General features: G+C 43.7%; 2 protein-coding genes across 2 annotated transcripts in view; both read left to right on the forward strand.

The window, feature by feature from the left end:
* On the forward strand, nt 1-6452 carry ftr14l (finTRIM family, member 14-like). The gene is made up of 6 exons (XM_048269544.1): nt 1-488; nt 579-674; nt 3066-3299; nt 3553-3712; nt 4189-4248; nt 4997-6452. Exons 1-6 carry the CDS (start codon nt 72-74, stop codon nt 5515-5517), a joined length of 1488 nt encoding a protein of 495 aa, XP_048125501.1. The 5' UTR covers nt 1-71; the 3' UTR covers nt 5518-6452.
* Nucleotides 6453-6786: 334 nt separating this feature from the next.
* The window catches only part of zgc:154058 (Transmembrane protein 150A-like), a 35132-nt gene continuing 16257 nt past the window's right edge, over nt 6787-25661 (forward strand). Inside the window, exons 1-5 of the mRNA XM_048269560.1 lie at nt 6787-7052; nt 7329-7552; nt 15599-15646; nt 17548-17634; nt 22155-22222. Coding sequence (XP_048125517.1) covers nt 7488-7552; nt 15599-15646; nt 17548-17634; nt 22155-22222 — 268 coding nt within the window. The 5' untranslated portion in view covers nt 6787-7052; nt 7329-7487. The remainder of the gene's footprint in view (nt 7053-7328; nt 7553-15598; nt 15647-17547; nt 17635-22154; nt 22223-25661) is intronic.

Below are 25661 nucleotides of genomic sequence, written 5' to 3' on the forward strand. Positions count from 1 at the left end.
CAATGTCCACACTGCCTCTGTAGTATCCTAGAATTTGTCCTATCCTAGAATCCTAGTATAGTAGTGTCAAGATGTCGCGAAGCAGCAGCAGAATGGACAAGGATAGATACAGCACTCTGGAAAAACCGCGGAGGTCAACACCCCGAGCTGTTCGACCGAGTTCAAGGCTTAGCGATCGTTTAGACTCCGGGACTGTCTTGTGCGATTTCTGCATGGGAAAGAAGTCTAAGGCCGTCAAATCTTGTCTGACATGCCTGGCCTCGTACTGCGAGACTCACCTCTACTCTCACTACGAGTACCCAGCTTTCATGAAGCACAAGCTAGTGACCGCCACCGGACAGCTGCGGGAGGAAATCTGCGCCGAGCATGACAAGCTTCGGGAAGTCTTCTGCCGTACTGACCAGTCGTGCGTTTGTGTCATGTGTCTAATGGATGAGCACAAAAAACATGACATTGTTTCCGCTGCGGCTGAGAGGACTGAAAAAGAGGTCAGTGGCATTGCTGTGTGGACAGTGAAGTCAACATGCCTTAAAACTGTCTTTCACAATTTTGTTTATTAATGTGTTGTTTTCTTGCAGAAACAATTAGCGGCCAAGTTGATGATGTCACAGGAGAAAATCGAGGACAGAGTAAAAAGATGGCAGGAGCTCAGACAGGCCGTGGAATCTCACAAGGTCAGTTGCACCATTTAATTTAAGGCCTACTTTAAGCACATTTTTTGCCAGAATGTGGTATTTAGGCTGACATATATGTGACACTTTGACCTTTTGTAGGCTATAGTGTAACCTAAAATGATATTTTGAGGATATTTTGATAAGGTTACACAATTTAAGGCATTGTATGTTCTTTATGTGTGTGTATATATATATTATTATATGTGTGTGTGTGTGTGTGTATATATATAGACTAGACTAGACTAGGGTGCGTCTAGATTAGGCTAGGGCGATCCGATACCCCTGGCAAATATTGATTCTTACTGAAAATGACACTGCCACATGGCTAAAGGTTGTAAAACAATGTGGTAGAAACATTGAATAAAAAAGAAGCTTTTTCATCTTTTTTAAATTGTTATGAAAAATGTCATGTCCAAAATTATTCATACCCTTTTTAAATAATCAGTGGAAACATTTGTATTTGCATTAATAGCTCTCAAAATGGTTCTTATAATGCCTACCAAGCCTTAACCTGACCCTAGCCAGATGAATTTCGTTCCGCTATAGCTCCGGAGCGAAATTCATCTGGCTAGGGTCAGGTTAACCAAGCCTCTCCATGTCTCCACAATGATTCTAGACTGCAACTTTTTTCCAGGTTTTGAGGCAGGAACGATTCTTTGCTATCACTCCCTCCCACTTGGTCATTATGGATGGTGATCATGGATCGCTCTTCTCCAAACATGCATAACTCAGCTTTACCTTTATAACGGCACACCTGGATAAAGAATTTAGCTTTCGCTGGATTTTTTTGACCCAGGGACATGGCCTGAGATTGGAATAAAAAATAGAAGCATTAAACCCAAATGACGCCATGTCCATTTCAAGTCCATTTCAAAATATTTTGGGATATTTTTCAACCAGGGGGACCTGATGGCCTTCTCAAAGTAAACAGTAACACTAAAACAAGAGGCTACATTATGATTCTTGGGGGAAAGATCTGGCAGTGACAGACATACCCCAATAGACGGCATTGGACCATTAAACCACACAATGATCCAAAACGTACAGCCAAACAAGGCAAGAAATGGTTAACAGAGAACAATATCAACATTTTAGAGTGGCTAAGCCATAGCCTGATGAGCCAGACCCACATCAAGATGTAGGGTCTGGGAACTCACCATTGGCAGTGCTCAATCCGAGGGAACAGTTGTCTTTCAAATTCCCTCTGCACGCATTAGGATAGCTACAGCTCATAAGTCCCATGCATTTTCCCACCAGCGGAGCTAGTTGGCTAGTTGATTAAACTTTTGCCAACTTAAAAAAAAAGCTTAACTCGAGTCGCGATTCACCAGCAGCAGCATCCATCTTCTTTGTTTTCAAGTAGCAGGGAATTCACACTGAACCGTCGCAACTCGCCGTCATGTTATGTTAAGCCCGTCCACCGACTCTATACACGATGTGATTGGCCTGACCGAAGTTTGGTTTTTCCAGCTCGCAAGCCAACGGAGAGTTGCTAGACTACCCTTAGCCAAGCCACTCAATCCGTCAAAAAAGTGAGCACAAGGCCAGAGTGATGGCCAGCAATCGTTCCTGCCTCAAAAATATATTTGTGTTAACTAAACCTGCCTAGTTTAGGGCCAACAATTGGGGCAGCTGTGGCCTACTGGTTAGTGCTTCGGATTTGTAACCGGAGGGTTGCCGGTTTGAACCCCGACCAGTAGGCACGGCTAAAGTGCCCTTGAGCAAGGCACCTAACCCCTCACTGCTCCCCGAAGCCAGCTGTTGTTGCAGGCAGCTCACTCGCCCGGGATTAGTGTGTGCTTCACCTCACTGTGTGTTCACTGTGTGCTGAGTGTGTTTCACTAATTCACGGATTGGGATAAAAGCAGAGACCAAATTTCCCTCACGGGACCAAAAGATTATATATACCTACTTACTTACCTACATACTTACTATACATACTTACTTACTAGTCAAGTCAAGTCAAGTTAATTTATATAGCGCATTTCATACACAGAAGTCATTCAATGTGCTTTATATAAACAAAACCAAACAATAATAACAAATAAAAGCATAGAAGGGCAATATAGTCAAATAATAGTTAAAAGGTAAAGATCATAATAAAAAGAAAACAAGGTAAAACACAAGGTAAAATAATTTAAAAATAAAGAATAATTAGTAAGCAAAAACAAAGGCAAAAGTAGTAAAAAAAGTAATAAAAGACAAGGTAGAATAATTATCAAGGCAGATTCAGAATTTGTAACTCGGCACAGTTAGCAGAAAGCATCTGAGAACAGTTTGGTCTTAAGTCTAGATTTAAAACTGGCTACAGTTGGGGCCTTTTTGATGTCATCCGAAAGTTTAAAGATTAAAGTTTAAAGTTTACTAAGATTATCATCCTTTCTCTCTCAGAACTCGGCACAACTTGTCCTGGAGGAGAATGAGCGAGTGTTCACCGAGCTGATTCAGGCCCTGCAGCGGCACCATGCGGAGACGAAGCAGCTGATCCGCGCACAAGAGAGGTCCGTGGTGGGCCGCGCCGAGTCTCACCTTGACCGCATGGAAGAGGAGATCATGCTGCTGCGCAAGAGGCACAACGACCTGGAGATGCTGTCACACTCAGATGACCACATCCATTTCCTGTTGGTGAGGTCTAAAATTTCTGTTTTGTTTTTTGTTTTTTTGCTTATTTTTAGTTCTTGTGTGTTGTTCGCCTACATGGCCACGTGGAGAATATCAGTGAAATCCATTTACATAGCTTATTTTCCCCTTCCTCATGATCTGAAATTATTATAATATGGTCATATATGTAGATACTGTACTAGTGTATCAGTTTGCTCCCTGTATACAATATTTCATGGAACTCATGGGGAAATTCCCTCCTGGCTGTGTCTCTCAGAGCTGGCAGTCCCTCTCAGCTGCGTCGGGTTATGAGGATTTGACTAAAGTGGCCCTGGCCCCGTCCTTCTCCTTTGAGCCCACCAAGAGAGCCATTGGTGAACTGAAAGCTCAACTAGAGGAAGTGGGCAAAGTGGAGATGGCAAAAATCAGTTCAACAGGTAGGTCAGGTGTGAATATCCGGTGGCATGCACTCTCAAAATGTATGAGTGACACAGTCACAGTAAAAAACAGTCGTTAACACTTTACTTGACAGTATCGACATAAGAGTGACATGACACTGTCATGAACACATGACACTGTCATGACACATGAACCCTAACTCTAACCCTAATCCTAACCCTAACCCTAACCCTAATCCTAATTTGTTATGACAAAAACCGAATGTTTTGCCGAACAGAAACGTTATGTCACAGAAGCGTTTATGACTTGTTTATGACACGTTCATGACAGTGTCATGTCACTCTTATGTCTATACTGTCAAGTAAAATGTAACCAAACAGTCATACATGATGATTAAAGCCATCTTTGCTTTTTTGACAAACTCTATACTGAACAACTTTACAATGCTACTGTTTCCACCACCCTGTCCATCTCTCTAAGACTGTCTCTGAGTCTGTACATTTCCATTTGGCAGTAAATGATGTACGTATCCTCCAAACTCTGGAGCCAAGGACACGGGAGGAGTTCTTGCAGTGTAAGTATGGGCTTTACCTATGACCTATGAAGAACATGTCTATTGTTTGCATGCACGTGTGAAACAAGTGGGTGGCGCATCTACATCGTGACTGATGTCCGGTTTCTGTGGAACCAGTTTTTGTTCTGCAACTGTAGAAATTCCTCTTTGTCACTTTGATGAATGAGCACATGCCAAAGGGAAGTTTTTGATACAGTTTTGTTTTTTTACTAAAACATCATTCAACCTCATTCTATTCACATCCTCATCCACCACACAGAGCCATCTCTGTTACAGTGACAGAACAGTGTTGCCTATACCTGAATGAGAAAAACTAACATGTCATGATTAGTTATTGTATCAAGGGAAGGTGTCTGTGGCTAAGCTCTGTATCTTAACAGAGAGCTCAGTTGTTCAGTAGCTCAGTGCAGTAATGTAGTCAAGACCACCTAAACCGAGACCAAGACAAGACCATGACCAAAGACAGACTCAGTATTGTAGTCATATTAAAATAAGTGTCGATAATTACAAACAGGCTTTTTAAAAAGTATTCATTCATAATTGAAAAGAAAACACTCTCCGTACTCACCCAGTAACTGTAAGGTAAGGTTTAATTGAAGTGCTGAAGATTAAAAACAGCAAACTGGTGAGAAAATGAACCATTTGCACTCTCAAATCTGGGCAAATATTTTAAGTATGCAGACTTTATCTCACCAAAGAACATTCATGTAGAAGCAACTGTACATAATCTCCCATTCTCATTTCACAGACTCCTGTCAGCCAACCCTGGACGCCAGCACAGCGCATAAGAGCCTCCGTCTGTCGCGCGGCAACACAGCAGTGAAAATGACCACCGAACTTAACCCGTACGCCGATCACCCTGACCGCTTCAACCACTGGCAGCAGGTGCTGTGCACCCAAGGCCTGATGGGAAAGCGCTGCTACTGGGAGGTGGACTGGAGCGGCTCCGAAGTGGACATCGCCGTGACCTACCGCGGGCTCGGCCGCAAGGGCAACGGGAACGAGTGCAGCTTCGGCTGGAACGACCACTCCTGGAGCCTCTACTGCTCGGACGCCAAGTTCAGCTTCACGCACAACGGCAAGACCGCCAACATCCCAGTTCCTGGCTCGATGACGGTGGGCGTCTACCTGGACCACAGGGCGGGTACGCTGGCATTTTACAGTGTGGCAGACCCCATGGTGCTTCTACACAAGGTGCAGACTACCTTCACCGAACCACTCTATCCTGGGTTTGGAGTGTGGGGTTATGGCACCACTGTGAAGCTGTGAGTGGCCACAGCTGTGCATCACTGCAGACACAAGGATTTGGGACTTAAAAGGTGATCCGATGATGAGTGGGAATCGCATCACTATCATATTTTTATATAAAATATAATGTAGCTAATGTTGAATGTATACTTATGTAACACTGCATCTACCAAATGCTTTAATGTTGTTGTTTATCATTATCATTTAAAATACAAAACATGCATAGTAGGCCAACAGGTGTTAGGCTCAACAGCAAACATTTCACCCAAAATATTGATAATTGATAGTTCACTGCCATGATATACAATAGTGTCATAATACACAGGTTACCCTTTTCACTATGGATTTCAAGATAATGTCACACATTATTCTAGTGACTGTTGATGCTGCCATTTTCGGAGTTGAATAAAGATTGGCTTCAATAGGTAAATTTTGAGCTTTGACAATTATGGTCCTCCCATAGTTGATGACCAAGTCAACCACTAGGTGGAGCAAGTAGACTACCATCTAGAGCTGAGTGGATTGTTGCTAGACTTAGAGGCACTCTTTGTAGTAGGCCTATTTGTTAATCACCAAAATGGTTTCAGACTTGTAACAACAAAGTCATGATTCAAATACAGTGGTATACATTTTAATTCAAATGTTATAATATATTCCTCCCTGGAGCATAAGAACAGAGAACACATAAACTCGTTGTATTTTGTTTTATTTAAAGGATTAATGATAAAACAATCACAGATGACTCTAGAAAGTGTTTGCCTTTGATAATAAAACGTAGTAAGTTAATTTGATAGTTTGTTTATTTGTTTGAGGGCAAGAGAGAGAGAGAGAAAGAGATCAAATGCACAGCTACAATTTCACTCAGTTTACCATACTCAAGAACAGAGAATACATAGACCTAAATGCTTTTTGCATTTTTTCAAGCACTGTTACTTTAATCAGACAGATGAGTGTTGTTAAATATGAAGAATGTCGATTAAAATTACATCGTTGAAGACAAAAGAAAATGAGCTTGTATCATGAACTAAATTTAAAGAGAAAATGAACACACAAGCAGTAGAACAAAATGCAAGAAATGAATTGTGCTTGAACCATACAGCACACTTGCATACACCTCTTGTTTACGGCGCCTTTTAACAATGCAAATGGTGGAATGAGGAGGAGGTGAGAGCAAACATCTGGCTGTTTTAACCGCATGGGCCCTCCACACGGCGCTGAAATCTAAACTTAGCACACGGGGACAGGCTACATGCACACTCACGCTCCTCCTCACTGAACAGAGGACCGGGTTGGAGAGAACTGGAGGGACGGACGGAAATTGTTTTTCAGTATGAATGAGGCGCCAGAGAAGATCTGAAACTGCCAGCAACGATTCGTTGTGATTTAGAAGGGCATAATTGTGTTTCGGAGGAAGGTAAGGCTGGGATAACCGGTTGAGATATATCCAGTCCTCTGCTCCGTCCTCCATCCTAGGATAGACCACAGATCTAGACGAAAAGAAGGAAGGAGACCCTCGGAAAAGAGAAACAGGACGCAGGATATTGGATAGACCGAGTGTAAGTGAGCATCCACGAATAGTCTAACTTATGTAAAAGTGGCACCACATCACAATGACACGAGTCGCTAGCTTACGTTAACTTGCCATACCGTTGCCATTCAGCCATTTTGCTGAAAATTTAGTCGGAAAGTACTGTTTTGTTGATTTCCATGTCTTGTTGCTTTTCATCGACGAATATAACAATAGTATCGAAAGATGATTATATGCAACTGTGGTAATTAACCCTTAGGCAACTGTACCTAAGCGAGTGAAATGTTGTGTGCATCTCATGCAGGAGGAGACGTCACTTCGAAACAAAGTTACGAAAACGTGATTTGGAAATGGTCTGGTCAAGAACTTAAATGCCAATTGATGAGCAACGACAGCGAGGCTGGCGAAGGCGCAAAAGGAAAGGAGTCTCTCCGGAGGAGCTGGTGACGAACGAGCGTCGGAGATGTCTCTTTGGATGATAGTACCTGTCAGCCTACCAGCCTTGACCATTACTGGAATATGGGTCGTGTGAGTTATCGTCCTTTTTAGCTCCGTTTTCACTAAGATCCCCGAGTGATTTACTGCTGGCGTCTCAGTGCGAATTGAATCCGGACCGTGATGTTGCAACTGTTTTATGGCCTGTCATGGACGGCTTTTGCGGCGTTTACAGAGACAAATGTTTCTGTTAGGCCTTGTGGTCAGCTACCCTTTTCTTTTATCTCCCCCTTTCTCTCTCTCTCGCGCGCACACACACACACACACACACACACACACTGTACACACACACACACACACACACACACCCGTGTGCACATACAGTATGGTTTGGAAGTCTCAGACCTTTTAAAGAAAAGCTTGCATTCTTTGGGACATGGGGTCTGACTGGCTTCCCACGGTAACCGTGGTGATTGTTTGTTTGGCGCGAGTCCCCTCTGCCTTCATCTACAGTACATGGACAGTAGCCTTGGCATCGCACTAATTTGTGATGTAGTGGCTGTTGAACTGGATGAGAAGATGGCGTATGGCCTCTAGCAGAAAGATGAGCTAAGCCAAGGTCATGTAGGTGTTATATAGCTGACGCTTAAATTGTGGATATTTGAATGTTCAAACCTGTCATGTTGGTGAACCCATCATAGTCATCAGATGTGGTCACAGCTTGCCTGAACTTGAACCAACCTCAGGTCTCTTCTTGTCTTATGGAGGTATCACATTATAGCTGAAGAGAAGGAGATAGTTCTTCTATACTGCATGTGGACGTTGGACCGAGACTGGCCTCAGGTTTTTCAGTGTTAATGCAATGAGATGGGTAAAAGTGGAGAGGAAAACTGGAAGAATAGAGAGTTGAAGGGAAGAGAAATGGGGAGGAACGAGAAGGTGAGTAGAGGGTCCAGGAGCAGCCCAATGGGGGATGGGCAGGGTTCTGGGTGCGTTGATGCAGGATAACGAGGGCAGGAGGAGGGGGTTGTCCACCTGTTTGGCTGTGAACCCGGCAGGAGTCTAGTCCCAACTCTGTGATCAGTGCCACTCAAGAATGCAGCCCTGGCAGGCAAATGGGAGGGGTGTGTGTGCTGCTCCTTCCCCCCTCCCCCATTCTCTCTTTTTCTGCCCTTCTCCTGCATTGGGGGAGGGCGGTTGCCATTGACGATGAGGGGAGGCTAACGGGACAGGTTGGTGTCTGAGTGGGTGTGGTTGTTCACCCTGCAGGGTTCCCTTGTGCAATACTCCTCATGGCCCCGCGAGCACAGCAGGAAGTGGAGGGCCCTCTTTCTGTGACGTCGGCGGCTGCCACCGTGTGTGGTGTGGTGCGGTGGCAGAGGCCGGTCTGGTCAGGGCCTCTCCCTGAGCCAGCGAGGCGTGACCCCTTACATAAAGCCCAGCGACGGCACTGATGCTAGGCGAGCCCAGGGGTGTAGAGCTTACTCAGGAGTTCCATACTCTCATCCTGACTTTATAGAGAGAGAAAGAGAGGAAGGTGGGAGAGAGAGAGGGAGAGGGGTAAGGAGAGAGAAAGGCGGGTGGGAAAGGAGGCAGGTTTTCTTTTAGCAGAAATGGGAGGAAGAGAGAAAGAGATGCAGGAGGAATGTGAGAGAATCGAATGGGAGGGGAAACAGTGGCAAACATGAGAGACCAGACCATGGATCAAATGAGGGACTGTGTGTATGAAAGAAAAGGCCCAGTCTGTCTCAAAAGCACTTCCCTAGCTACTTTCTCCCTCACCCATGGTGCACCAACAGGTGGTCATACTCAGTTCTCAGATATTCTCCGATTCTTCATTGGGAAAATGCCTCTGTCATGCTACTATCTCTTCACCCATCAAAGAGGTCTTCTGTCTGAAACGGCCTGATTCTCTTTACATGTGGAACATGTTCCTGTCAAACACCAACAACAAGGCAAAAACATTGTTGAAATAAAAAGTGGCCTCTTTGGCTTATTTTGCTAGTAGACACACTGTATGCTGTTTGACTTGTCTTACTATTACGGTTACATAAGCCACATGGACTTTGCGGAGTTCAACATTCCTCCTGATTAAAAGGGAATATGTGACCATTTTGAAGTACTGCAACCACTTGCTGCTTTCCGCAAGTCTCTGTAAGTTTCCATGGAAATATATGCGTGTACGTAGATTTTCCTAATGTCAGCCAGGAGCACGGGAACATGTGGTCAATCCTTTTTTTAGGCCCCTGCAAGTTAGCAAATCTCAAACCCAGAGTTTTGTATTTGGGTGGATCTGGATTTAGCCTAAATGTGTAAACACCAGTGTGGTATGCATTCACTCAGACTTAATCTACACTGTTATTCTCACCAGCGCTTGCGTAAAGAAGTGTTCTTGGAAAATAATTTTGCAGAAGCTTGCTGAGAAGAAACAAACAGCACCAATTTAAAGTAAACTAAGCACATTCCAACAATAACCTCTGAACGTGGAAACGTCAACGTCTCTTTTAGTGGGTCAAAGTGACATAGGCAGTTTAGATCAAATAAAGGCTGCATGGCACCGTGCAGTTGGTTTGTTTAGATTTGTTTAGTTGTGAGTGCTATTGTCCCTCCTGGGTTGTGTTGGTGCAGCACAGGTCATTCTTCCCTGGGGGGCGTCTTCCTGTGAGGGGGGCTGATCCCAGGGTGTGGGCCGTGTGAGGGACACAGGGGCAGGACACGGGGTTTTAAAAGTAAAGGTGGGCCGCACTGGTCATGTCATGCCTGACAGGATGCCCCCCCCAACATACACACTTACTCATATGTGTAAAACACACACACACACACACACACACCCATACATACACACACAAACACGCATACACTCACACACACATGCATAAATGCAAATACTCATACATGTAAATGCACACACACACACACACACACACACACACACACACACACACACACACACACACCTTTTCACAAACCATACATACATAGGGACACATATATTTACCCTCCAGGGCTGTGCCCCTTCAAGGTAGAGGGGCCCACATCTGTCTGGGGTCTGGTCGATTTCTGTGAGGGGAGGGCGGGCTCTGAATATGCCCTTCTGTGGTGTTACGTAAGACAGGGTGGAGGGATTGGTGAGAAAGAGAGTTCTACCATCTGTTTTCCATGAGTTTGTGTTCTTTACTTTACAGTTTTGAGCAGGCAGTGCCAAAGGCTACTATAGAAGGGAAATGCAGATGTGCTCTTCCACACCTGAGTGCACGGTGTTGTAGTGTTTTAGGGTTGTTTGTGCTTTGTGCATGCTCTCAGATTTTCACTCAGTGATTTCTATAAGGATAAATGTATCTCTTTGTATTTAGATATTTTACAGACAATTTACTGATCTTCCTGATTACATAATTATGTAAAAAATGGACAATTCGGTTATAAAGGGCTTATCCTCCCCGGGGGAAATAATCGATTTCTATATTAGTTATGACTGAGTTTGTTGTCACTGTGTTTTCTCCGAAGCATGCATGTTTGAAGGGTTGCATGAAAATGCACTGTACTGTTCTTCCTAGGCTTCTTATTCTTCCTTCTAACGCAGTTAATGCAGCTTCAATTGTTTAACGTAGAAACTTCATTCAAGCTATGTTACGTAGGTCTTACTTAGGACATGTGGGCTTTGTATTTTTCAACTTTGTAACTTTTATACTTTTTAAACTATTAATTAAAAACTATAAAAATTTTCCCATTGACTTAACATTGCCCTTTATGACATCACAGCAATTAGAATCTTCTGCCAGGTGGCCAGGCCACCTGGATCAACTGCCAGTCTCAGGCTTTAAGCAGAGAGGGTTAAAGCGGAGCGAGAGGCTAAACGCTCGGCTACAATTTCGCTCGACATTGCAAGGGGTGGGGGGAATCCCCTTTATGCAGACCAGAGTAAACCCTCGCTGCACTAATGTCAATGGAGACTTGTGGAATTTTACCAATAAATTGGTCATTATGTCTTTCTGGATTTGTTGAGGGTTTTTTGGAACATTTTGTCATAATCTGTAAGTGTTTGGGATCATTTCAAGCCTAAAAGTGTAATTCTTTAGTGTTCGGATTTGTAATAAAATAACTTAATATCAGACCATGCTGCTGCCAGTTACTGTCCAGTTGCTAGCATGCTAGCTAGCCTCTTAGCTAAGGTAACATTTTAAACAGAGAAGTGTAATTTCTTTGAAATGACAATTAGCTGAATAACATTACTGACATTAGTTAAACTGGATAGTTTATACTCAAGCGAATTTGGAACAGTATATTAAGTTTAAGCGAAGTCCTTCAACTACTAGTCACTTGTTAGCATATCTGTATTGCCATAGCTACTCCCATCCACTTGTATGGCGCTTTGTTAGCGCTAGCTAGCTAGCTAGCTCGGTACACATGACTAATTAAATTATTTATATCATGTCCTAAAGAATGATTCATTGGTATCATACATGATTATAGACAATGATATTGTAAACACAATTATGTTTATCTGTTCTTATTGCTTATTAAGAGAGAAAGTTTATTTAGTGACGTAAGGTGACACTCCCACTTATGCAGACCGGAACTGTCCCATTTTGCTCCCATAGTAACGAATTACGTTGCTCTATCTTGCTAGTAATCAAGGATCTTTGCTTTAAGCATACAAACTGGCTCTATTAAGACTACACACCCTGTTCAACTGCTTTCTCTGCCAAAAACTGTTTCAAAATAAAAGTCCTCACTACAATATTTCACTGTTAAACAATTTAACCCTTTAAACTACTGAACTTTTTAACTGTTCAGCCGTTGTAACGGTTACTTGTCTTCAACTATGACTTCTACCCACTGTAGCTAGTTAGCATGGTTAGCATAGTTAGCATGTTAGCATTGTTAACATTTTTAGCAAAACTGCTAAAAATGATTAGCTAAGTTAGCTAAGTAACATGGTTAGCATAGTTAGCATGTTAGCATTGCTAGCATTGTTAACATTTTTAGCAAAACTGCTAAAAATGATTAGCAAAGTTAGCTAAGTAATATGGTAAGCATAGTTAGCATGTTAGCATGCTAGTTAGCATAGTTAGCATAACTGCTAAAAATAATTAGCTAGGTTAGCTAAGTAACATGGTTAGCATATTTAGGTTAGGATGCTAGTTAGCATAACTACTAAAAATTATTAGCTAAGTTAGCTAAGTCACATGGTTAGCATGTTAGCATTTTAACATTGTTAGCATGCTAGTTAGCATAGTTAATATAACTACTAAAATTATAGGCTAAGTTAGCTAAGTCACATGTTAGCATAGTTAGCGTGCTAGTTAGCATTGTTAGAATAGTTATCATTTTTGACAAAACTAATAGAAAATATTAGCTAAGTTAGCTAAGTAACATGGTTAGCATCGTTAACATTGTTAGCATAACTGCTAGAAATGGATAGCTAAGTTAGCTAAGTCACATAGTTAGCATTGTTAACATTGTTAACAACATTAGCATTATTAAAATTTTTAAAAAAACTGCTAGAAAACATTAACTAAATTAACTAAGTTAAGTAACTTGGTTAACATTATTATCTTTGTTAACATAGTTAGCATAACTGCTAGCAAACATTAGAGCCATTCCAACTGTTAGTTATCGTCAACTATCTACCTAAATAATTTAACCATTTAAACTATCCACCTATTTAACTGTTCAGTCATTCCAACTATATTAAACCTAATCTACCTAGTTCAGTCATTCCAACTATATTAGACCTCATCTACCTAGCAAATAATTTAACCATATAAACTATCCACCTATTTAACTGTTCAGTCATTCCAACTATATTAAACTTCATTTACCTAGCAACCAATATAGTTTGTTTTTACTCTGTATGCTATTTTACATCATATTTTTGCATTTTCATGCACTGTATTTTCTTCAGGAAATGCTTTTCTAGTTTTGAATTCCATGTTCCCTACTTGTAAATCTGGTCTGACATGGTGGTCTATATTGTTCAGTTATAACTTATTTTGTCACCACGTCACAGTAGGCTTGTGATGTGTATTTGTGTGTGTGTGTGTGTGTTTGTGTATACTTGTGTACCTGTGTGTGTGTGTGTGTGTGTGTGTCTGTGTGTGTGTGTCTGCTCATCTTTCCCACTCAAACACTCAAGTTGAGGGTGACCTGGTAACGGTGGCTATGTTTATGCACATCAGCAGTGATGGCAGATGGCAGAGTGTTTGTTTACCAAATGTAATTTCTGCTCACAGCATCAGAGCTGGGCTCAGTACTAGTCTCAGGTGATCCATCTCTGTTTAGAGAGAGAGAGAGAGAGGCAGAGAGAGAAACAGCCTTAATTAATCTTTAGCCCACTACTGACCTTTCACATGTCCTCTCCTTTCAGTGTGTATGTATGCCATATTTATGAGTCTAAATCAATTTCCTTTTTTTTACTTTTTTTTACTTTTAGTCACAAAAGAAATGTGGGTTACACTTTACTTGACAGTATTGACATAAGAGTGACATGACACTGTCATGAACACATGACACTGTCATGACACATGAACCCTAACCCTAACCTCTAACCCTAGTCCTAACCCTTACCACTAACTCTAACCCTAACCTTAACCCTAAACCTAATCCTAATCGTAGTTATGACAAAAACTTAATGACACTTAATAACAGAACCGTTATGTCACTATGTGACTTGTTTATGACACGTTCATGACAGTGTCATGTAGCTCTTATGTCGATACTGTCAAGTAAAGTGTTACCGAAATGTGTCTATAAAACTCAGTATGATCGATATGTTAGTTTTTTACTGTGCACATCTGTGTGTGTTCACATAAGTCAGTGCAACACAGCCAAGCAAACTGCACTGTGGATTTTGTGTAGCTGTTAGCGTTTGGGTTGCTCAGAGGTGATCAGGCCACTGATTAATGATTGGGGCCAGGCCTATGTGACTGCACTGACAGTGGCCATTTATAAAGAGCTCTTCCGCTTGCATGGCCATGCGTTCGCTTTACATATGGCCCCTGGGAATAGCCGACTATTGATTATGAGAAGCCTCTGCAACATGAGCTTATGTCGTCGCCGGATCGTGATCCAGAGTTCATTTACATGAAGTCACAGTCACAGTGACCTGGGTCCACTGGTGCCGGGCATTGGACCTCCACATGAATGTCGCTTAGTCAGATGACCGGCTTGAAGCCGAATTCTGGGTTAATCCGGCCCAGGATTTCCCTCAGTAATCTACTGTAGTTAGCTCAGTTTACTCAGCAAGCAAACGTCACACCAGAGTGGGTTGAAGCTGGGAGTAACCAAGGATCTTTGGTCACATGTTACAAGTTTAGCTTACCATGCTCATTTTATTTTACCGCTCATGTCGTGAGAAGGCAGAGACTAAACTCAGTGGCAAGGTTGCCACACTTTTATCAATCAAACACTGTTCCCTCGAAAGATACTCCCTGGAAAAAAGCACTTACAGTGCATTCACAGAGTGTAAGATATGTGAGGGATAGAAATTCTTTCATGCTTTTCTATTTAAGCAACACATGAATTGTGTCGATCAGGTGGTCATTGGGTTTATAGATTTAAGACTAATCCCCCGCTGTAATGATATAAAGTCTTGACTGGGTCTTATAATGGACATCTAATGGAGGCTTTATTTTGCAACCTCTATTTTGCAACCTCTCCCTAGCATCATCCTAGCAACATTCTTGAATGAATGAGGATCGTTGTTGTAATTATTAATTTATTTCACATTGTGCCACCCCATTGACACCTAGTGTGATTGTCACCTCGGAGCCTGTAAAGCCTCCAGTTGCCTTGAGCGCTAACAGTTGTGGGGTTGATATATTAGCTGGACTTAATGCTTCCTGGTGGTGCCAGCTTGCTTTCCGAACGCAGTGGTCCTGCTTTGTTCTCAGGTGGAAGGGTAGCCTCTTTGGCTGTAACTCACCCAACCTTTACGACCTCTCATTCCTTTTCCTGGCGCCTCCTCTCCCTTCCTCTCCAGAGGGCTGTAATGGAGTTGGTGTGGCTGTTGCGGCTCATTGGCCAGTTATTGATTGCCCCCATCAAGAGCTTTTATGGTGTTTATTTCAAAGTAAATGAACTCTTTAATTCACCTGTCATTTTGCCGAGTATGATGGATTTGTGTTGTTCTGGTTACAGGTATGCAATGGCCCTCTACAACCAACACGTGTGCCCAGTGGAGAACTGGTGAGTGCATCCACACTTTTCTCAGCACTAGTAAAGCCTCTCAATTTCCAAATGCAGAAAGGTATCAGTGTCTTATCATAGTAAAAAAAAAGTATAAATGTATTAAGTGATGTAAACACTCATGTCATAGCTCTAAGTGACATTTTACCTACCATAGTAATACACGTGAATGAGAGTGTGTGGTGTGAGTTTATTGAACAGAGCCAGTTCGTGTCCACAGGCATGAGAGACACGAGACACGGTCGAGACACCCTTACTCTAAAGATTCTGTTTGCTTTTTGCCTTTGGAATAAATTCCACAGTTGCACAATAGCCTGTCCCGCTGGCACATTCTCAGAATAAATCAAGTTAATTTTTACATTCTCAGAATAAATCAAGTTAATTTTTACAAAAACAAATTAGTCTGACCTCTGGATGAAAAGTGTTGGGACACATCACTGTAGAAATATGCATGAAGGCATATTACGTACAGTAGACTCTCTCTGTCTGTCTCTCTCTCTCACACACCGAATCTCTCTCTCTTTCTTTCTCTCTCTCCCTCCCTCTCTCTCTCCTCTCTCTCTCTCCCTGAACTCCTGTGTCACCAGTGCTCGAGGCCAACTTTGCATTGCAAAACTTTTGCTTTGACCAAGGTGGATCAGCTTCAACTGTTACTGTACTGACCCTAATAATGCCCACTCATAATCCGTCTGTCTGGGAATTAACAGGCCCGGTCCCACAGTCCATCCCAGCCTACTTTTTTTTTTAGTTTGACTTTGGATTTCAGAGGGAAATGTGTGCAGAGAAAAAACTTCTCAGCCTTCAGGAAAGCGGATGCTTTTCCCCTCCTGTTGTGAGGCCAGCTGTTTGTGTTGGAGGTGCTGGACAGCACGACTCATCTTTTTCTGACTATCTCGACGCACCTGTACCACCATTGTTCAAACACGAATCAGCTATACTTTCTTTTCAGTTTCCAAATGTAAAAAAAATGTAAATTATACAACAATTGGGTTCTATGGAACTATTTATTTGTGTCTGATTGGCCGAGAGACGTTCCATGTGTTGGAATATCCCTGGACATTTCAACTCAGACTTTGCACAGCTAATAATAAGTCACTCGGCTATGCTTTCCTTTTAGTTTCCAAATGTAAAAAATAATGTAAAATAACTATGTGTCTGCGTATTTGCTTAAATCAGCATGGGGGTTGTGGAATCAGTTGTAAGCTCCACTAACCACCAGAGCTGCTCTTAGATCCATGTCTATGTGCATATCTCTCCTGTTCACCCTTTTCTCATTAGTTTTGGCCCTTCCTCACTGCCACCCCTCTCAGGCTCAGTCTGCTTTTGAGTTGGAGAAGAAAAGATGCTATGAGTTGTTATGTTCGCAGTTGTTGAGAGAGATTAAAAGCCAAAGGTTTTCAGCTGAGTAATATGTTTTGACCTGTCTGCAGTGGAATGTCTTTGTCAGTTCCAATGCAGCTGGTCTTGATGTTCTGCTACTCAACACATCCATCAGTGTTGGGTCTGATCCTCAAAACATGTGATACTAAGTGTATTAGTAAATGAGTAGGTAGTAACAATTCACATCAGAATCAGCCTACCAGCCTTGAGTTGACTTTTGTCTTTTTTTCATGTTTAGTGTGTAGTTGTTTATATCATATACCCTCTCAGCTATTTTTTTTTATTTGTCAGGTAATGTGTGTTACCTGCAGTATGTGAACAATAAGTCTTAAGAAGTTAGCCACAACTATTGTTTATTACTGTTCTCAATAGCCATAGATGCTACAAGCGATGGAGAGTTATTTAGTTACTATTTATGCATTGCCGGATTCTTCTCCCTGTGTTTTCACATGCTTTCCTATTTTGTTTGTTTGTGTGTGTGTGCGTGTGTGTGTGCGCGCGCGCGTGTGTGTGTGTTTTAGGATGTATAACCAATCGTGTGAGGAGGAGTTGCCCTTCCAGAGAGGCCCAACTCTCTGCTGCACCCTGGACAATGTTCCCCTCATCAGGTGAGGGCCAACACCCTGCCAGCTTCTCACACACACCCCACTGACTCTCGTTCACACACCCACACACACACACACACCAGGGTTGTGCACAATTCGAATGGCAATTCTGCTTCCTGTTTGCTACCTCAATTGAAATGCAAGAATTGAATTGGAATTTAAGAGCCAGTTTCAATTCAATTCTGGAATTTTGCACAAGCCTGACAGACACACACACACACAAACACACATACAGACACGCACATGCATTCATACAGACAAACACACACTGCTCCTTCCTAAAAAAACATCCTGTCTTTGCATGTTCAAAGCTGTCGTTATGCCACAATGAGCAGTGAAGAGTTAATTACAATCATAACATTGAATTCTTACATCAGTCCTAATTAAAGCCAAGGTGTCCATGTGAAAGCGGAAGAAAGGGTGTTACCTTTTCCATAAACATTGGTGTGGTAAGGAGGAACAGAGGGAGCCTTTTTGAGAACCTTTGGGATAAACTGGAAGGTGGAGAAAAAAAGATATATTTTGGCACTAGTGGTCTGTAAACGCACGCACACACACACACAACATACACACACACAAAAACAAACACTCCAATACACACAGATGCACTGAAATACAAACTCAAATACACATACACCCAAAAACACATAAGCCCACACTCAAACATACACATACACGAACACACATAGGCCTAAATTGCCCCAGAGGAACAAAGGGAACATTGTCCTGTGCTGTGACTTTTTTTTAGACTGCCTTCTGGAGTCTTTAGGTATGTTTTTCCTTCATGTTTTTTTCTCACCATCGCTACACCCTTTCTTCCCTCAACCCTGACTCAGAGATGTTGGTTTTGAGAAGCCCCCAATCTTTCCAACCAGAACCGAAAAAAACCTCCCATGCCGACCACGCCACAACCAATCTGAACGACCCAAAGTAAAATGAGCTGAGTGGAAGTAGCCAATCAGAGAGGTGCCAGCTGCCCCCATAAACGAGGCGTGTTGGGGCTAATCTTTAGGTTATTGAGACTGGTCATATGGGGCACCTCAGGACCTACAGAGGACTTGGCAGCGAGCAGGGCCAGAGAGACAGAGAGAGACAAAGAATAAAGGAGGGATAGAGAGAGAGAGAGAAAGAAAGTAAGGGAGGGATAAAGAGACAGAAAAAGAGAGAGCGAGAGGCAGACAGACAGAGTAAGGTAAGGATAGAGCAAGAGAGAGCAAGAAAGAGACCGGGATAGAGACAGAGAAAGAGAGAGAGCGAGAGGCAGACAGACAGAGTAAGGGAGGGAGAGAGAGAGAGGGATGGAGAGAGAGAAAGAGAGAGCGAGAGGCAGACAGACAGAGTAAGGGAGGGACAGAGAGAGAGGGATGGAGACTAGAGAGAAAGAGAGAGAGCGAGAGGCAGACAGACAGAGTAATGGAGGGACAGAGAAAGAGAGTGAGAAAGAGAGAGAGGGATGGAGAGAGAAAGAGGGGATGGTGGTAATCTCACCCTCCTCGGGCCGACCCTGAGGCAGCCCCAGCTCTGAGAAACCACACAGACAGACCACAGGCAGGTCCGCGCCCCGAGTCAGCCAGCCGTCAGCTCTCACTGTTGTTTCTCCTCGTTCTCCCATGCACTCTTCTGTTGCTTTGCAGTTGATGATCTCTTAGCAACGCCTCCATTCAATGTCTTTTTTTTTTGTTGTCTCCCGCTCCCGGTTTTAACTACTGTAACTTTATTTCTGTGAAAAGCTCTAACTATTTCTGTAAGTGAAGGAGGAAAGAGAAAGGAAGGAATCAGGTAGAGACAGGAGAGAGAGAGAGAAAGAGAGAGGGTATGTAGGGAGGAAGGAGAGAGTTGAGGAACGGGGAGGGAGGAAAGTCCTGCTGAGGAGACAGAGGGCAGAAGGCAAAGAGCACAGGAACACAGTGATATTGTCTCTGCTGACCTTGCCCTCAGAGCCAAGAGCAGCGGTCGCAGGGCAGGTCGACCCCTATACAAAACACACACACAGACACAAACACACACATACACATACACACAAACACACACGCACACTGCTCATCTGTTCCACGGTGACGTGTCGGCTGGGCAGGCCCACACTCGCCATTCAGGAAGTGGAACACACACAAACGCACGCACGCACACACACACACACACACACACACACACACACACACACACACACACACACACACACACACACACACACACACACACACACACACACACACCCTTTTTCCTCTTTCCTCCCTTTCCTCTTCAATAGCAGCACAGGGCACAACTAGGGAGATGGACTGGAGAGAGAGAAATAGAGAAAGAAAGAGACTCACTCTGTCTTCTCTGCTGAACAGAATGCTTTGAACATCAAAGAGAAGTTCAAGAATGTCAATATTATGGGGTAGCAAGTGCAGGGTAGGCTAGGGTCTTGTGTCCTCTGGCAGTCACATTGAAATGTGGTCTGTGGTGAGGTGTATGTGAGTGTGTGGTGTGTGTATGTGTGTGTGTGTGTGTGTGTGTGTGTGTGTGTGTGTGTGTGTGTGTGTGTGTGTGTGTGTGTGTGCACATTTGGGGATGTTAGTGCTCACATGCATGCATGTGTGTTCAGTTTGTCAATAGCACATGAGGCAACAGTGCCCATTTCCCCACAAAATTTCCAGTTGGCTTTTTGTACCTACTCCTTTTGTAAGCATGTGTTTATGCAGGATTGGTCTGTGAGTGTGTGACTGCATGTATATGACTGCATCTGTGTACTGTGTGTGTATGTGTGTATGTGTTGGTGTTGCTCTAATTGTGTGTGTGTGTGTGTGTGTGTATGTCTGGTTTTGTTTGGAGTGTACTTGTTAGAATTTGTTATTAGAACTTGCAGGAATTTTACTATTTTTGCTTACTGCATTTGAAAGTGCGTTTATGTGTGCTTGGTTTGTGTGCACAGCATCTGGGTGTATGTGTGTGTGAGTGTGTGAGAGAAAAAGAGAGAGAGAGAGAGAGTTTATATGTCTGTGTGTGTGTGTATTTGTGTGTGTGTGTGTATGTGTGTGTGTGTGTGTGTGTGTGTGTGTGTGTGTGTGTGTGTGTGTGTGTGTGTGTGTGTGTGTGAGTGAGCGAGAGTGTGTGTGTGTGTGTCTCGCTTTGTGTGAGTGAGAAAGAGTGTGTGTGTGTGTGTGTGTCTCACTGTCTGTGTGTGTGTGTGTGTGTGTGTGTGTGTGTGTGTGTGTGTGTGTGTGTGTGTGTGTGTGTCTCTCTGTGTGTGTGTGTGTGTGTGGGTGTGTGTGTGTGTGTGGGTGGGTGGGTGTGCACATGTGGCCAGTCCGAGGCCGTGGTCAGCTGAGACAGCTCGGTTGCTGCTGGCGACAGGACGCGGGGGTTATTATTATGACTGCTGCTGCCCAGAGCCAGGAACAGAGGCAGGGAGAAGTGTGTGAAAGTTCACACACACACACAAGCACACACACATCTACCCTATCCCTCCAGACCCCCACATAGAGCAGTATTATTTTTAGATCATGTGTGAGTGTGTATATTGGTGTGTGAGTATGTGTGTGTGTGTGTATAGATTGGTTTATCAGCCTGGCAGACAGACTGTGTGTTCTGCCGCTAGCGTTAACTGGCACTGTCATCTCTCAACTTCTTCCCTCCATCAGTGATTGATACGCATCCGCAAGTGATAGTGAGAGAGAGAGTGTGTGTGTGTGTGTGTGTGTGTGTGTGTGTGTGTGTGTGTGTGTGTGTGTGTGTGAGAGAGAGAGAGAGAGAGAGAGAGAGGCTACAGTCTGTAAAATCTCCCATAAACAGATCACTTCTGCCTCCTCCAGAACCATCTTTCCCTTCTATGGTCTCTTGTGAGGATGCACTCTTGCTTCTATGGTCTCTTGTGAGGATGCACTCTTGCTTTTCATTTTTAGTCTGTGTGTTTGTTTATGTGTGTTTGTTAAGTGATGTATCCTCCCTCCATGCTGTCAGGGCTATGTGGTGTTCCTTGTGCCATGTCCCTGTAGGGTTGACAGATATGATGTGGCTCTGCCATCACAACCTCCTCCTCCTCTTCCTCCTCCTCCTCCTCCTCCTCCTCCTCCTCTTCCTCCTCCTCCTCCGCTCCTATGCCCATCCTCCCCCCATCTGTCTATCTCTACATATCTCCATCTCTTTTCACTCTCTTTTTGTCTCAAGTTATTTTTGTTATCTCTGTATGTGTGAGCAGTCTTTCAGTTTTTTTCTCTGTCTATCTGCCCCCCCCCCCCCTTCCCTTCGTTCCCACAGGTTTTTTCCCACAATTTTTATTTTTTGACCATGAATGTTTTTCCCCTTCCTGTATTTTTTGAGGACAGAGTGTCCATCTCTGTCAATACTACAGAAAAGAAAGAGAGAGAGAGAGAGAGGTGTACCAGAAGTTGCCTGCATGTTCTGAGGAATTCTCTCTATCTCTCTGTATCTCTCTCTCTGTATCTCTCTCTCTCTGTCTGAGTGAGAGTCTGTATGAGGTACAATGAATTATGTAGACAAGGAAGTGGACTTATGGCTAATGTTTCGTGTGTTTTTTGCAGCAAATGTGGAACTCTTCCGCCTGAGAGCTGCTTCTTCAGTCTCATCTGCAGTACCGGCTCTTTCATGGGTAAGTATTATAACACAAACACACACACACACACACACCATAAAATCACACACCAAAATCCGATACCGCATGGTATATCCTCCTTACCGTGATCACAGAATTCATAGATTACCCACCTTTTATTTTACCACTACACCTCTGACTTTAATGATATAGTTGATGCCATGTTTACATATGCACTGCAAGGTGGGCAGCTCACAAGAAGAACATGAGCTGAGTTCAAACTGTAGGCAAGAATGGAAACAGGAAGAGGTTTTACTTTTTTGCATTTGCACGGTTCGCTCGTTGCATTTTAAGCTAATTCTACTTGTGGCTGAGAAAGCGGTGGGAAATGGTCTTGTTTTCCTATCATCAAATCATTATGACAAAAAATACGATGAAGAATCGTGATATAGTTTTGAGTCTATGTATCGCCCATCCCTACTGAGCGTGGGCCTGTGACCAGCTCTGGGGCCCTTGTGTTTTATGGCTGTTGGGGGAGCGTGCTATCATTGTGTGTGTGTGTGTGTGTGTGTGTGTGTGTGTGTGTGTGTGTATGTCTATGTGTGTGTGTGTGTGTGTGTGTATGTGTCTGTGCATGCATCTCTCTCTCACTCTTTCTTTCTTTCTCTCTCTCTCTCTCTCTCTTTCTTTGTGTGTGTGTATGTGTTTGTGTATGTCTCTGTGTGTGTGTGTGTGTATCAGCGTGTGAGACTTATGCCACTGCCTCTTCTCTGTTGACTCCTCTGACCCTCACTCATTTCCATATGGCAGTCTGATGACAGGAGGCCGTGTCTAAACTATATATGTCCATGAGAATGGGAGGGGGATTGCTGATGGGAATGTGTGTGTGTGTGTGTGTGTGTGTGTGTGTGTGTGTGTGTGTGTGTCAGTATGTATGTTTGTACTGGCTGGCTAGAGGAAGGCAAATTCAAGTCGATAGGTCCCAGCTGGAACCCACACACACAAACACACACACACAAATACACACACACAGAGGGAGAGAGAGAGAGAGAAAGAGAGACCTCTGAAGAGCTTCATCCACTTCTCGCCAGGGGCTCTGGAAACTTCCACACTATCCTTACAGTCCACGCTGGAGCAGAGCCAAACACAGGAAAGACAGATAGAAAGAGTGATTGAGTGTGTATGTGTGTGTGCATGTGTGTGTGTGTGTGTGTGTGTGTGTAGCTGGTGGGTGTGGGTGTTTATGTGTGGGTGTATAAGAGAAAGACAGAGAGAGAGAGAGGGAAAGAGAGATACTACTCATCCCATACCATTTGATTCAGGGCTATCACTTAAGTACTGCTTATATTGACTTACAGATTTTTTTGTCTCCCTGCCTAGATGGGATTGAATCTATAAAATGAGTCACCCAGGCGCCCCATACATGAATTTTAAGAGACATTACAAAATGTTTCCATGAGGTTGGCCCCTGTGCCATTTTATGTGGGCTGTGTGCAGGAAAGAGCCTCTCCGCATTTATTGGGTCAGTCCACATAGCCTTCTAGAAGGTTCCTTGCCACCCGCTGTTAGCATCCACTGTGTTTGACTTGGAAAAAGTGTGTTGGCCATTTTGAATGGACAGAAGCTTGTCTCAAACTGAACTGCGTGGGATTTTTCTCAAGATACCATCTTTTATGGTCTTGTGTGTGGTCTGTAAACACACTCACACACACACACACACACACACACACACACACACACACACACACACACACACACACACAAAACAGTGGGTCACTTATGCAGTCACACACAGAGAAAGAAAGTTGTTACCCTTCTGGTTGAACCTGTTGGTCACCTATGACATTTGACCTTAACATGTTGGACCTTGTGTGTGTCTGTCTATGGAGGGAGAAAAGAAAACAAGTAAAAGAGAGGAGAGAGCTAGTGTATGTATGTGTGTGTGTGTATGTGTGTGTGTGTGTGTGTGTGCACGTGTGTGTGTGCGTGTGTGTGTGTGCACGTGTGCATGTGTGTGTTTATGTTTGGGCATGTGTGAGCATGTGTGTGTGTTTGGGAAAGGGACCCCTTTCCTTCAGTCCTTGAATATTTGGCCCACGTGCTCTGTCCTGCTTATCTGTGGGCCAGGTCAGCTGTCCAGATCACTGGGAGACGCTCTCCAGTGGAAACAAATGCAATTAGTGCCGCAGCCAAACAGAAATGCTGACAACAGGTTAGGGGTGGTGTGGTCACCGTTCCCTGCCCTTGTTTGGTCCACCACGATCCCCTGCACTCCCTCCGCACGCACATTGCTTCTTGCTGAGTTATGTTACACGGCAAAAATAAATACAAACATACAAACTTATTTAGTCAGATCATTTCATCACCTCAACAAGGAGGGGAGGGAAAGAGATGAGTATTGAGAGAAAATAAGACTCTTCAGAACAAAATGGACACTGTGTCTCGCCTGCTCCCCCTCTTTTCCCCTTGCAGATAAATGCTTCCATCTGTGAAGGGGAAAGACATTGGTGCGGGCAGGGAGAGAGAGAGACAGACAGAGAGAGGAGAGGAGAGAGGGAGAATGCCACCCTGTCTCTGGTGGTTACAGGTTGTGTAAGGCTAAGGCGGATTTTTGGGAAACCATGGAGCACCGGGAAGCATGTGTCAGCACTGCGACGCCATAATTGACAGAGAGTGGGAGAGGAAGGACAAGGGGAGGGTTACGGGGAAATGTTCTGGGCCGGAGACAGGGGTGAATGGACACACCTCCCACTTTCGCTGTCTAAAGGAGCACGCTGGCGCTCTGCACTGTGCTATGGTATGTGTGTGTGTGTGTGTGTGGAGACTGTAAGAGAGAGAAAGAGAGCATGTGTGTATGGGTCTGTGATGGGAGGGGGACGGTGATGTATGAAAAGGCCTCTAGCTGACCTCATCTACAGTCCTGGCATATTTGCTTCATATCTCCTGGCATAGCACAGCAACACTTCCCACTTCCCTGTCCATAGATGGCTGAGGAGCACGGGGGAGTTTGATCTCTGCCCGCTGCTCCAGGACACACATACTCATGTGGGACACAGGGATGTTTGACAGAGGGAGTCAGGACAGAAAACTCTCCAGCTTAAACAGGGCAGCAAAACACACAGGCTGTCCACTTGTGTGATGTACTGCGCTGTGTGTAGAATAATTTATCTGTGTGTGTGTGTGTGTGTGTGTGTGTGTGTGTTCAGAATAATTACATGTTACAGTCACAAAACAAAATGTGTCTGATTGTTAATGAAATATTGACATTGATTGTAATTGACATATCGTTTCTGGCCATTATATGAATGCACAGTATCTGCTGCTGAGCTGTGTTTAAGTTTAAAGTAGTGTGTGCTATTGGTACAACATTCTGTATGAGTCAGCTGTTCTGTGGATGTAGGGTGTTGTGTGTGTGTGTGCATATTTAATGCCCAAGAGGAGTCTAGGGGGTCATGACCTTTGATGGAGAAGGTGCCTGTTAGTGCTGCGTCAGCCA

The sequence above is a fragment of the Alosa alosa genome, chromosome 18, assembly GCF_017589495.1.
Source record: "Alosa alosa isolate M-15738 ecotype Scorff River chromosome 18, AALO_Geno_1.1, whole genome shotgun sequence".
In the NCBI taxonomy this organism is placed as follows: domain Eukaryota; kingdom Metazoa; phylum Chordata; class Actinopteri; order Clupeiformes; family Clupeidae; genus Alosa; species Alosa alosa.

Coding starts and splice junctions, on each gene's coding strand:
- ftr14l (XM_048269544.1), top strand. CDS start 72: ATGTCGCGAAGCAGCAGCAGAATGGACAAGGATAGATACAGCACTCTG. Junction 489..578: donor CTGAGAGGACTGAAAAAGAG/GTCAGTGGCATT, acceptor GTTTTCTTGCAG/AAACAATTAGCGGCCAAGTT. Junction 3,713..4,188: donor GGCAAAAATCAGTTCAACAG/GTAGGTCAGGTG, acceptor TCCATTTGGCAG/TAAATGATGTACGTATCCTC.